Genomic DNA, 13,930 nt, shown 5'->3' on the forward strand with positions numbered 1-13,930 from the left:
AAGGACCCCCAGCACCCAGGACCATGCCCTCTCATTGCTACCAGCAGGGAGGGGGTACAGGAGCCCGAAGACACACACGCAATGATTCAGGAACAGCTTCTTCCCCTCTGCCATCAAGGTGGAGGTACAGGTGCCTGAAGACACACACGCAATGATTCAGGAACAGCTTCTTCCCCTCTGCCATCAGGGAGGAGGTACAGGAGCCTGAAGACACACACTCAGCGATTCAGGAACAGCTTCTTCCCATCTGCCATCAGGGAGGAGGTACAGGACCCGAAGACACACACGCAATGATTCAGGAACAAATTCTTAGAACATAGAACAGTACAGGCCCTTTGGCCCACAATGTTGTGCCGACCCTCAAACCCTGCCTCACATATAACCCCCTCACCTTAAATTCCTCCACATACCTGTCTAGTAATCTCTTAAACTTCACTGGTGTATCTACCTCCACCACTGACTCAGGCAGTGCATTCCACGCACCAACCACTGAGTGAAAAACCTTCCTCTAATATCCCCCTTGAACTTCCCTCCCCTTACCTTAAAGTCATGTCCTCTTGTATTGAGCAGTGGTGCCCTGGGGAAGAGTCGCTGGCTGTCCACTCTGTCTATTCCTCTTAATATCTTGTACACCCCTATCATGTCTCCTCTCATCCTCCTTCTCTCCAAAGAGTAAAGCCCTAGCTCCCTGAATCTCTGATCATAATGCATACTCTCTAAACCAGGCAGCATCCTGGTAAATCTCCTCTGTACCCTTTCCAATGCTTCCACATCCTTCCTATAGTGAGGCGACCAGAACTGGACACAGTACTCCAAGTGTGGCCTAACCAGAGTTTTATAGAGCTGCAACATTACCCCACGACTCTTAAACTTTATCCCTCAACTTATGAAAGCTAACACCCCATCAGCTTTCTTAACTACCCTATCTACCTGTGAGGCAACTTTCAGGGATCTGTGGACATGTACCCCCAGATCCCTCTGCTCCTCCACACTACCAAGTATCCTGCCATTTACTTTGTACTCTGCCTTGGAGTTTGTCCTTCCAAAGTGTACCACCTCACACTTCTCCGGGTTGAACTCCATCTGCCACTTCTCAGCCCACTTCTGCATCCTTTCAATGCCTCTCTGCAATCTTCGACAATCCTCTACGCTATCTACACCACCACCAACCTTTGTGTCCTCTGCAAACTTGCCAACCCACCCTTCTACCCCCACATCCAGGTCATTAATAAAAATCACGAAAAGTAGGGGTCCCAGAACCGATCCTTGTGGGACACCACTAGTCACAACCCTCCAATCTGAATGTACTCCCTCCACCACCACCCTCTGCCTTCTGCAGGCAAGCCAATTCTGAATCCACCTGGCCAAACCTCCCTGGATCCCATGCCTTCTGACTTTCTGAACAAGCCTACCATGTGGAACCCTCTGCCATCCAATTTCTGAGCGGATATTGAACCCATGAACATTTCCTCGCTACCTTTTTTTGTTTTTTTTTAAAACAACTACTATTTCAACCTTTTTAACAGAAGTATATATGCCTATGGTAACTCAGTTTTCTATTTGCTTATCATGTTTTACTGTACTGTTGCTGTTAAATATCTATATGTCTCACTGTAAATTAATTTTTATTATTTTGTATTGCAACGTACTGCTGCCACAAAACAATAAATTTCACAACAAACGCCAATGATCTTAAACTGGATTATTCTAAATTCCAGTGAGTGCAGAGCCAGAGTCATCAAACGAACACAGGTTGTGAACGTGACTAATGCCAGGCTGACAAAACAGACAGGACACTGAGACATTATACTGAATTCCTCTCTTTATTGTGGTGTAATTTTTATTAAAAAAAACAAAAGTTAATGTGGTATGCTACAGTACAGGACACCAGAGAGTGATGCCAAACAGGTGGGAAACGCCTGGCCAGTACGTCTCCGTCCTCCCGAGGCACAAGAAGACCCCATGCACGCTTTCTGGCCCCGAGGAGGCAAGGCCGTCGCAGAACAGCTCCACGTGGCACCAAACTACAGCACTTGTTGGCAGCTCCCTGGTTGCGGCCATCTTGTGACACGGTTACTGAAAAGCAAGGAATTACAGCAGATGCTCACAACATGAAACATGGAGAGAAGGCGGCTGAGAACGCTTCGTGCCTCAGGCCACATCCCTGGCGAGGGAAAAACGGGTCAGTATCTCTAATTAACAGCTGACAGAATATCACCAACTGGAACTGGTCTCCCTCACCAGCAGGAGGGGCCTGATGTCCTGAGACTTTCTGTCTTGGCCCTTCTGGGTCAATTTAGCCATTATTAACCCCCCCCCCCCACCCCAGTTTCAACCCTAGTTTTACCACTGGACAATTTACAACAACCGATTAACCTACTAACTGGTACGGATTTGGACTGTGGGAGGAAACTGGAGCACCCGGGGGGGGGGGGGGGAGGGCACGCCGAGACTGACCTCTGAACTCCGACACCCCGATCTGTGATGGTGTCCCGCTAACCGCGATGCCACCCCGGAGCTGTACGAGACTGTTGAAAGTAATTTGCCCATCAGCGGCTGGAAAGCCTGCCCGCTTCAACAACGCGCGAGGGCAAGTTACACGGTACTGCAAGACTGACACGACTTCAGGACAGAGGGGCACTGCCCGAACAGTGTGAACTTGCGGCCATCAAACTTTACAACTCCTCCCTCGGAGTGTCAGACACCCTGAGCCAATAGGCTGGTCCTGGACTTATTTCCACTTGGCACGATTAACTTCTTATTTAATTACTTATGGTTTTATATTGCTATATTTCTTCACTATTCTTGGTTGGTGCGGCTGTAACAAAACCCAATTTCCCCTCGGGATCGATAGAGTATGTCTGTCTGTCTGTCTGGTGAACTTACAGATACCTCTGAGATGAATGCTGCGTTAGAGAGTCCCAGTGGCCACAGAGCCAATTCCAGGTGCACTGACGATGGAGAGGAAATGATAAAATTGTGTTCCAGAAAGCATTTGACAGTGAGCAAAGGGTGACGGATGGGGGGAAAAACACACACACAAGGGATTCTGCAGATGCTGGAATTCTGGGGGGGGGGGGTGGGGAGGGTTGAAGTAAAGAGTGCGGAAGTTGTTTGGTGACAGAGATACAAGGCTGGAGAAGTAGGGGAATCTAATAGGAGAGGACAAAGGCCATGGAAGATGGTGAGGGGTGTGGCCCACTGCACAGTGGTGAGACCCGACCGAGATTGCTACACCGTTTTGCCTTCTCTCCGCCGGAACAGGCGAGATCTCCTAGTGGACACCCATTTTAATCCCACTTCCCATTCCCGTATGTCAGTCCATGGCCCCCTCTACTGTCGTGATGAGGCCACACTCAGGTTGGAAGAGCAGCACCCCACGTTCCGTCTGGGTAGCCTCCAACCCAATGGCAGGAACATCGAGTTCCCGAACTTCCGGTAACGGCCCACCCATCTCTCCATCCCGTTTTCCCTCTCCCACCTTATCTCCTTGCCCACCTCTAGTGCTTCTCACCTCCCGGTTTTGCCTATAACCCTGTGTTTTTCTCTCCCTCCAACCTTTTAAATCTACTCCTCAGCTTTTCCTCCCCTCCAGTCCTGCCAAGTTTCTGCAGCGGGGGGGGGGGGGGGTGTGTGTGTGTGTGTGTGTGAGTGTGTGTGTGTCTGTGTGTGTATGAGTGTGTGTGTGTGTGTGTGTATGTGTGTGTGTGTGTGTGTGTGTGTGTGTGTGTGTGTGTGCGCGTGTGCGCGTGTGCGCGTGTGTGTGTGTGTGTGTGTGGATTTCCAGCACCTGCAGATTTTCTCGTTTGTGAAGGATCACACAGAAATCAAGTTCACTGAATATCAGAGGTGGTTCTTAAAGCTGGCGTCTTCAAAATTGCGGATCAGCCAACCGTCAGTACACGGGACATGACACGCGGGGTCTTGGGGTATATGTATTTGTGTGAGTGCTTATACGTGCCTGGCGCTGTGTGTGAGTGCTGGTACTGCATTTTGCACCCTGGCCCCAGGGGAAACACTGCTTCACGTGGCTGTATTTGCAGGTGTTCACGCAGTTGCGCTGGCCAGGAAGAACTACAGTCGGTGAATCCGAACGAGTCAAGGACAGTGGAAGCAGACAGACTTGCTGTGAGGGAGGAGATGGAGGCTGCCATTTCTTTGTGAGGAGACTGTGCTTGCCTCGTTATGCGTCAGCCGCTTGGCTTGATCGGTGCTTCAAAGTCGACACAACGAGGCCTCGGGTAATCTGCTGGACGGTGGGGGGGAAGGGGGGGGGATTATTTCCAAACAAGCAAGCTTTTTTGTGAGGTGTTCTTGGGCTGTAATGTAACATGCAAGTTTGCGAGTGCTGGGCTGTGTGGTTCAAGCTGAGTGAGAACAAAGGGCCACAAATTACCCACTGCCGCTCGCCGGGAAGGGGGCGATAAATGGGATGCTGGCCTGCAGCAGAGCCAATGGGTGGGTGTTAAGGGTCAGAGTCACGACCTACAGCCAATGACACTGGAATTGGTAAGGAATGAATACAAAAGCAGATACTCCAAGTGTGCTGGTGACGCTGACCCTGCAGAGACTGATATTAACTATCACGGATGTGAGGTCACGTGGAGGGACATGTGGCCAGAGCAGAAACTCCTTTTTAACTGACATTACATTTTCTGTTCTTTGACTGTTCACGAAGGTCAGGAAGACTTAGAAGGTGTGCACAAAGATATCTGCTTGTGTAAGTCCGCAAGTTCTTCTGCTGAGCCAGTTAATTACAGATTCTCCCTGATCACTATCACCAGGAGAGAATCTTGCAACAGTTGAATGACAAATGAAACCTGAACTGTTTCAGGGAATTAACTGTGTCTGGTAGGGACCACTCATTTCCTCGCACCCTTTTGTCACGCACGGCCCGTTTAGGAGCACCGTCTCGAGAGGGTTGTGTAGAACGAGTGGCCCACTCAGCGGGGTGGGGGGCGGGGATATCATAGGCTGTCAACGGCCAGCATTGGAAGAGCTGTTCCACTCCACCCAGCCCTGCGGCCACTTATTCACCGGACTACCGCTGGGGCGGACGCCACGTCCCTTCACCACCAGGACTACACGTTCACCTCCGAAGCTTCTTCCCTATCGCTACCCAGCTTCTCAACAAAACTTACTCCGGTGCCATGCTCTAACTGAACTAACCGTCCATTAGACAGTCTTTCCTGCTGATATTGAGACCGTTCATTAAGCGCGATTACTGACACGTGACTAGGTGACCGTTCCGCTAATTGCTGTTTGCAGCGCCGTCCTGTAAACTGTCGGTTGCTGTTGTGTTGCCTGTTACGGAATCGCCCTGTGGCTTATTTTCCGCACCGAACCACAACTGATCCTGGTACGTTTCACCGATGGGAATGAGGCGATTCTGTGCAGAGGAAGAGGAGGGCAGCTGCCCTCTGTCCTGCATCACAAGTGCGTCTGTGGCTCGGGGAGTGTTCTGTGGAACTGGAACGGAACCGCCTTCCTGGCTGTTGGATCTCACTGTCCATCCCAGTCAGCCAGACAATCATAGCTGACCTCTCATGCTGGGACAGGTGCGTCCCTATCTCAGCGGGGCGGGAGACCTACCAGATCCCCCCCACTGGTGCCCCGGGCCGTGGACTGAGCCACAGTATGCTTCACACATTGCGCTGGCGAGTTTTAAAAAGTAAATCTTTAAACAACTTCCCGGGCTTCCAGCCAGGGTACGGGTATCGATTTTAACCCACATTTCGCCGACACACTCTGCCACCTTCTTCAGGGGCGATGCCTGGACACGTCAAGTCCAGCGGTATTTATACATACCCCCGTGGTCCATCTCTCATGATTGGTGTGTCGTCGTCCAACCAGGTTTACGCGGTCACAACCGAATCCCAGCTCTTACTTAGGGTGACACCTTCAGCTTTGTTACAATTCTTTTCCAGGAACTCAAGCGTGAACAAGCCGGGGACAGTGGGAACCTGATTGATTGAGGACCAGCCAACCAGGAGGGGTGGACGTCGGGGGTATAAATACACGTGCCCAGGCTTCGTCCCTGACGAAGGTGGCAGAATCTGTCATCGAAATGTTGGTTGCCCCCAGCTGGAAGCCCGAGGAGAATTTACATGTCGCAAATGCCAGGAAGGCACCAGATCCCCTTTTTAACTAAACCCTTGTAACCATAAATAAGGAGAGTTTTGAAAGCGTGACAACTAACTGGAATGAAATGTTTGTGTTCGCTGGGATTACTCCTTCTTTTCCTCGCTCTCCAGGGTGGTCTCCGGGAGCCCTTCCTCCGCCATCGCACTGTTACTCTCCGTGCCAGAGGTGCTCTCACTCGCGCCCTGCTCCACGCTGCTGTCCGTCGTGTCCGGACACCCCTCTTTGTCTTCCGGGGTCGCCGTGCTCTCCTCGCTGCTCTGGTGCGTCTCCGGTGTCTCGTCGTTGCGCGGCTCGTCTGAAAGTGACAATGGGGGGGGGAGAGAGAGGTGAAACACTCCGGTCGGACACAGCAACTCCTGCCGAGGCTGGAAAATCTGGAAAATCCAGAGCAACACACACACACACACAATGCTGGAGGAAATCAGCAAAGTCATCCTTAAAAGGAATAAACAGCTGGCATTTCCACCACGACTCTTCATCAGGACCCGAAAGGAAGGGGGCTGAAGAGAAAAGGTATCGGATTGGAGACGGGAGAAAGGGAACCAGAGGGCAGGTGGGGAGAAGGGGCGAGATTGAGGAACCGAAGAAGAGAAGGAGGGAGGTGGGAAGAACTTAAAAGGGACATGGGTTTAGACCAGGGGGTTCTCAACTTTTTAATGCCGTTAACCGAGGGGTTCAAACCCCAGGTAGGGACCCCCAGTTCTAGATTATATGACCATAAGACAAAGGAGCAGAACTACTAGGCCATTCAGCCCATCGAGTCTGCTCTGCCAATTCCATCATGGCTGATCTATTAACCTTCTCAACTCCATTCTCCACATACCCTTTGACACCCCAACTAACGAAGAGCCCATCAAACTCCGCTTTAAGTACACCCAATGACCCGGTCGGTCTCCATAGCCGCCTGTGGTGATGAATTCCACAGATTCACCACCCTCTGGTTAAAGAAATTCCACCTCACCTCTGTTCTAAAGAGACTTCTGAGGCTGTGTGCTCTTCTCATTACCAACAAGATTTATTTATTATTGTTTATTTCTTTTTGTATCTGCAAGGTTCGTTGCCTTCTGCACGCTGGTTGAACGCCCAAGTTGGTGCGGTCTCTCATTGTGGTCATTAATCTACAGATTTACTGAGTATGCCCACAAGAAAATGAATCTCAGAGTTGGATAAGGTGACATGTACGTACTCTGATGATAAATAGTGACGAATCGGCACTTGTGAAGGAGGCATCATGGTTGACACAGGCAAAGCCAACCAACGAGCACATCTACAAGGAGCACTGACACAAGAAAGCAGCGTCCACCATCAGGGACTCTCTTCTCACTGCTGCCATCCGGCAGGAAGTACAGGAGCCTCAGGACCCACACCACCACGTTTAGGAACAATTATTACCCCTCAACCATCAGGAAGGAGGTACAGGAGCCTCAGGACACACACCACCACGTTTAGGAACAATTATTACCCCTCAACCATCAGGAAGGAGGTACAGGAGCCTCAGGACACACACCACCAGGTTCAGGAACAGTTATTACCCCTCAACCGTCAGGAAGGAGGGACAGGAGCCTCAGGACCCACACTGCCAGGTTCAGGAACAGTTTTTACCCCTCAACCATCAGGAAGGAGGTACAGGAGCCTCAGGACCCACACCACCAGGTTCAGAAACAGTTATTACCCCTCAACCATCAGGAAGGAGGCACAGGAGCCTCAGGACCCACACCACCAGGTTCAGAAAGTTATTACCCCTCAACCATCAGGAAGGAGGTACAGGAGCCTCAGGACCCACACCACCACGTTCAGGAACAGTTATTATCCCTCAATCATCAGGAAGGAGGTACAGGAGCCTCAGGACCCACACCACCAGGTTCAGGGACAGTTATTACCCCTCAACCATCAGGAAGGAGGTACAGGAGCCTCAGGACCCACACCACCAGGTTCAGGGACAGTTATTACCCCTCAACCATCAGGAAGGAGGTACAGGAGCCTCAGGACCCACACCACCAGGTTCAGGGACAGTTATTACCCCTCAAACATCAAGAAGGAGATACAGGAATCTTAGGACCCACACTGCCAGGAGTGCCGGGGATGGGGACTTGGGTGCAGACACACCCAGCCCCAAGTCACCAGGCAAGGTCATTTGATTCCAAACAATCTGTTTACTGATCATTACAGAATGTCTCTCTGGTGCTTCCTGCTCCCTGCCCCCTGCCATGTCCGTCCCCCTTTTCCCAATCACGATTCCCCTCTCCCTGTCCCCTTCCCACTCTCAGTCCAGAGACCCAGATCAGAATCAGGTTTATCATCACTCATGTATGTCGTGAATTTTCTTTTGTGGAAGCAGATAAATTTAGAAAAGGACTGTTCAAAATTCTTAGGCACCCTAGCTATAAATGTGTCTAACACAACTGTATTCACATTTACTCTTTTTTATTATTGTTCTGTTCTTTATCTTATTGTGTTTTATTTTGTTCTGCATTGGATCTGGAGTAACAATTATTTTGCTCCCCCTCTACAGTCATGTACTGGAAAATGACATGAAAGAACCCCAAATCTCAAAGTCACTCATCACTAGGAGCCGAGGAACAAGGCTGACAGAGGTGGGACTGACACACCTCGCAAAGTTCTACAGATCCGAGACTAGTTCCCACAGACTGGCAGGAAATATAACCCGTACCGAAAGGTGGGGAGGATGCGGGTGAAGAAATGGGAAAAATAAAACTGCTTAGCCCAAGGGAAGCTGCTGGTAACCAGGCACTTTAGTAATACACTGATACCATTCACACGGATTAATGACAGAGACATCAGGTTCGACAAACCTTTTAAGAATTTTTTTTTTTTTTTTTTGGAAACAGCAACCGGCCTGGCAGACAAGGGCACGGTTGTGTTCAGAGTTTCAGAAGGCCTTTGTTGAAATGGCACGCAAGAGGTCGATTAACGAAATTAACAGTATCCGATATTGGGAGTAAATACTTTACCCTAGATTTGAGATCGGCTGGTTGGCAGAAAACAGAGAGCAGAGGTAAAGTTTTCAAGTTCAAAGAATGTCGCAGTGTACGGCTGTGACATTCGTCTTCTCCGCGGACAGCCACGAAGCAAAGAAGCACCATGCAGCGCGTTCAAAGAGGACAAGTCAACCCCCTTCAGAGAGATGTATTCTGAATATTACTTAATAGCTCATAATAGCTATCCGGTTGCTCCCGGACAAGCTTTGTTCACTACTGAACTATGATTCTATGATATACGGACTCACTTTCACCGCTCCCCCTGCTGCTCTGAATCTTCAACAATGCACGTATTCACCCAGATCCTCCTACCTGACCCCCAGCCCACCTTTCCATTCTGCCGTCTTCCCCCTTCCTCTCCAGTCCTGGTGAGGAGACTCAGCCCAAAACTGCGGCTCTTTATTCCTCTCCATGGACGCGGCCTGACCTGCTGAGTTCCTCCGGTACTCTGTGTGTGTGCCTGTGTGTGTGCGTATGTCTCATTTATGTATGTATGTCTGTGTGAGTGTATATGTCTATGTGTGTATGTCTGTATGAGTGTGTGTCTGTATGTATCTGTGTGAGTGTGTGTGTCTGTGTGCGTATGTCTCTATGTATGCCTGTGTGTGTGTGGGTATATCTCTGTGTCTGCGTGCGTATGTCTCTATGTATGCCTGTGTGAGTGTGTGTGGGTATATCTCTGTGTCTGTGTGCGTATGTCTCTATGTATGCCTGTGTGAGTGTGTGTGGGTATATCTCTGTGTCTGTGTGCGTATGTCTCTATGTATGTCTGTCTGTATGTATGTGTCTGTGTGAGTGTGTCTCCCCTTTTTAAAAATATATTTTTATTGAAGGAATGACACAATATATAATGAATTAATTTTCCTCCATTTTGCTTTTATATCTTACTTGTGCGTGTGTGTGCACTTCTGTGTATGTGTGTGCATATATACATAAATATATATAAAAATGTGTGTGTCTGTGTATGTCTCTGTGAGTGTCTGTGTCTCTATGTGAGTGTGTGTGTCTCAGTGTCTCTGTGTGACTATGTGTGTGTCTCTCTGCGAATGTGTGTGTGTGGTGTGTCTCTCCATGTCTGTGTCTCTGTGTGTGAGTGTGTGTGGTGTGTCTCTCTCCGTGTCTGTGTCTCTGTGTGAGTGTGTGTGTCACAGTGTGAGTGTGTGTCTCTGTGTGTGGTGTGTCTCTCTCCGTGTCTGTGTCTTTGTGTGAGTGTGTGTGTGTCTCTGTGTGCGTCTGTGACTGTCTCGGTCTCTGTGTGTGGTGTGTCTCTCTCCGTGTCTGTTTCTTTGTGTGAGTGTGTGTGTGTCTCTGTGTGCGTCTGTGACTGTCTCTGTCTCTGTGTGTGGTGTGTCTCTCTCTGCGTCTGTGTCTCTGTGTGAGTGTGTGTGTGTCTCTGTGTGCGTCTGTGATTGTCTCTGTCTCTGTGTGTGGTGTGTCTCTCTCTGCGTCTGAGTCTCTGTGTGAGTGTGTGTGTGTCTCTGTGTGCGTCTGTGATTGTCTCTGTCTCTGTGTGTGGTGTGTCTCTCTCTGCGTCTGTGTCTGTGAGTGTGAGCGTGTGTCTCTGTCTGTGAGGGTCTCTCTCTGTGTGAGTGTGTCTCTGAGAGTCTGCTTATCTGCTCAATAACGCGCTCTCAGTGATGTCTTTCACCTGCACAACTTGTCTTTTTTCACACATCAGCTATATGTCAGTCTTTGTTTATATAGATTTTCATAAATTCTATTATTTTTTTTGTTTTTCTGTAAATGGCAGCAAGAAAATTAATCTCAGAGAAGTGTATAGTAACATATTCAAAGGAGGTTTACGAAAATGATTCCAGATTTGAATGGCTTGTCATATGAAGAGTGTTTGCTGGCATTTCACTAGAATTCAGAAGAATGTGGGGTTACCTAATTGAAACTTATTAACTGGTTAAAGGCCTTGATAGAGTGGATGTGATGTTTCCTATAGTGGGGAGTCTAGGACTAGAGGACACAGAGTGGATGTGGAGAGGATGTTTCCTATAGTGGGGGAGTCTAGGACCAGAGGACACAGATAGAGTGAATGTGGAGAGGATGTTTCCTATACTGGGGGAGTCTAGGACCAGAGGACACAGATAGAGTGGATGTGGAGAGGATGTTTCCTATCGTGGGGGAGTCTAGGACCAGAGGACACAGATAGAGTGGATGTGGAGAGGATGTTTCCTGTAGTGGGGGAGTCTAGGACCAGAGGACACAGAGAGAGTGGGTGTGGAGAGGTTGTTTCCTATAGTGGGGGGAGACTAAGGCCGGAAGACACAATCTCATTACAGAGGGACTTTCATTTAGAACGGAGATGAGGAGGAACTTCTTTAGCCAGAGAGTGGTAAACCTGTGGAATTCATTGCCACAGTCGGCTTTGGAGACCAAGTCTTTACGTATATTTGAGGCAGAGCTTGTGAGAGAATGGATCGGGGATACGGGGAGAAGGCAGGAGACTGGGACTGAGAGGGAAATGGATCAGCCGTGATGAAATAGCAGAGAAGACTCGATGGGCCAAAAGGCCCTAATTCCGCTCCTATATCTTATGGTCCTGTAGACATACTTTGATGATAAATTTTATCATCACTGCTACTATCAGGCTCCTGAATCAGTGTGGATAACTTTGCTCACCTCAACTCTGAACCGATTCCACAATCTGTTAACTCACTTTCAAGCACTCTGAATCTTACTTTCTCGGTTTGTATGTTTGTTTATTTTGTAGCTGAGCAGTTTTTCACCGATTCTACCGCACTTCTCCGTTCTACTGTGAACACCGGCAAGAAAATGAATCTCGGGGTCGAATCTGGTGAGGTGCACCTGCTTCGATGAACAAATTTACTCTGTACTTGGGTTTTCGAGCTGGAACGCTGCGACTAAGGGGGTAGTGATCGTTTCTGGGGGCGGGGGGAGAGAGGTGTTCACAAGCCACTTTATGAGGTGCACCTGCTCATGAATGCAATAATCTAATCAGCCACTCAATGCATAAAAGCACTCAGGCACGGTCAAAAGTTTCAGCCACTGTTCAGACCGAGCATCAGCGTGGGGGAAGAAATGCGATCACAGTGGCTTTAACTGTGGGCTGACAGTTGGTGCCAGAAGGGGTGGTTTGAGTATCTCAGAAACTGCCGATCTCCTGGGGGTTTTCCCGCACAACCGTCTCTAGAGTTTACCGAGAATGGTGTGAACAACAGAAAAAAAACACCCCGTCAGCGGTAGTTCTGCGGGCAAAATTAGAGAGGTCAGAGGAGAATGGTTCAGGCTGACAAGGAAGGCGACAGTGACTCAAATACCCTGCACATTAACAGTGGTGTGCAGAAGAGCATCTCTGAACGCACAAGACGTGTCAAACCTCAGAGTGGATGGGCTGCAGTGGCAGAAGACCACAACACACACACACTCAGTGGCCGCTGTATTCGCTGTCTGCTCAAGTAGCCACAATACTGTATACGGTACGTGCCTGGACAACAAATCTACAATGAACTTTGATCTTCTGAGAGTACAGTGAACAAATTAACCCTCTAACCCATTGGTGTCAAACTCAAGGCCCACGGGCCATCTCCGGCCCGGCGTACAATTATATCCGGCCCGCGAGATAATTTTAGATAGATCTATTATTTTAATTATTAATGGCCCGGCGATATGAAGCCTATGATTGTAAGTTAATACCAATCATAAAAATAATGCTTGCTCAGCGGTCTTCTTCATAAGAAATGGAATTTGTGAAGTGAAACACTTTGTAGTTATAGCAGAGACTGAGACACATGAGAACAGGCTGAAAAAACGGAGGCAACGAAAGCTGCGTTCGCACGCGCCCGACTGATCCGGCCCGCATGAAGCTGCATTTTGCCCAATCCGGCCCGTGACCTAAAATGAGTTTGACACCCCTGGTCTAACCGGTATGTCTACGGACTGTGGGAGGAAACCGAAGCACCCGGAGGTTCACGGGAAGGACATACAACCTCCTCGCAGGTGAGGCTGGAACGGAACTCTCAACTCCGGAACGCCTCGATCACATCAATCACACGCGACACCCTATACCGCATCTCACCGTTGCAATTAACACACAGGAATGTCCAGAACATCAACATGGTTCAATTTATGAAAAACTACAGACACAGACCGACAAACAACCGGAGTGCAAAATGAGACAAATCACGCCAATTATTTTTAAAAAATTAGAATTTTCCTCTTGCGGGCGAGTCCAGGACAAGAGCACACGGTCTCAGAACAGAGGGACATCCCTTCAGAACAGAGAAGGAACTTCTCTAGCCAGAGGGTAGTGAAACTGTGGAGGCCAACTCATTGGGTGCATTTAAAGCGAAGGTTCACAGGTTCTAGATTAGTCAGGACATCAAAGGTGACGGGAGAATGGGATTGAGAGGGATGATAAAGGCAGAGAAGATCTGATGGGCCGAATAGCCTAAGTCGTCCCCTACCATGATCTTAAATAAATAACTGAGAACACGAGTTGCAGAGTCGTTGAAAGTCAGTCTGTAGTTTGTGGGAACAGATCAGTGTTGAGGTGAATGAAGCTATCCCCTCTGGTTCAGAAGCCCGATGGTTGAGGGGTAATAACTGTCCCTGAACCTGGTGTGGGTCCTGAGGCTCCTGTACATCCTTCCTGATGATTGAGGGGTTATAACCGTCCCTGAACCTGGTGGTGTGGGTCCTGAGGCTCCTGTACCTCCTTCCTGAAGGTTGAGGGGTAATAACTGTCCCTGAACCTGGTGTGGGTCCTGAGACTCCTGTACATCCTTCCTGATGATTGAGGGGTTATAACCGTCCCTGAA

General features: G+C 49.1%; 1 protein-coding gene across 15 annotated transcripts in view; it reads right to left on the reverse strand.

Moving 5' to 3' along the window:
- Positions 1 to 1,804: 1,804 nt before the first annotated feature.
- The window catches only part of smarce1 (SWI/SNF related, matrix associated, actin dependent regulator of chromatin, subfamily e, member 1), a 163,689-nt gene continuing 151,563 nt past the window's right edge, over positions 1,805 to 13,930 (reverse strand). For all 15 annotated transcript variants that reach the window (XM_059957851.1, XM_059957856.1, XM_059957844.1 and 12 more), the window contains 2 exons: positions 6,200 to 6,439; positions 1,805 to 2,076 (listed from right to left, as the gene is read on the reverse strand). In XM_059957851.1, coding sequence (XP_059813834.1) covers positions 6,228 to 6,439 — 212 coding nt within the window. In that variant the 3' untranslated portion in view covers positions 1,805 to 2,076; positions 6,200 to 6,227. The remainder of the gene's footprint in view (positions 2,077 to 6,199; positions 6,440 to 13,930) is intronic.

This window comes from Hypanus sabinus, assembly GCF_030144855.1.
Source record: "Hypanus sabinus isolate sHypSab1 chromosome X1 unlocalized genomic scaffold, sHypSab1.hap1 SUPER_X1_unloc_7, whole genome shotgun sequence".
Classification (NCBI taxonomy): domain Eukaryota; kingdom Metazoa; phylum Chordata; class Chondrichthyes; order Myliobatiformes; family Dasyatidae; genus Hypanus; species Hypanus sabinus.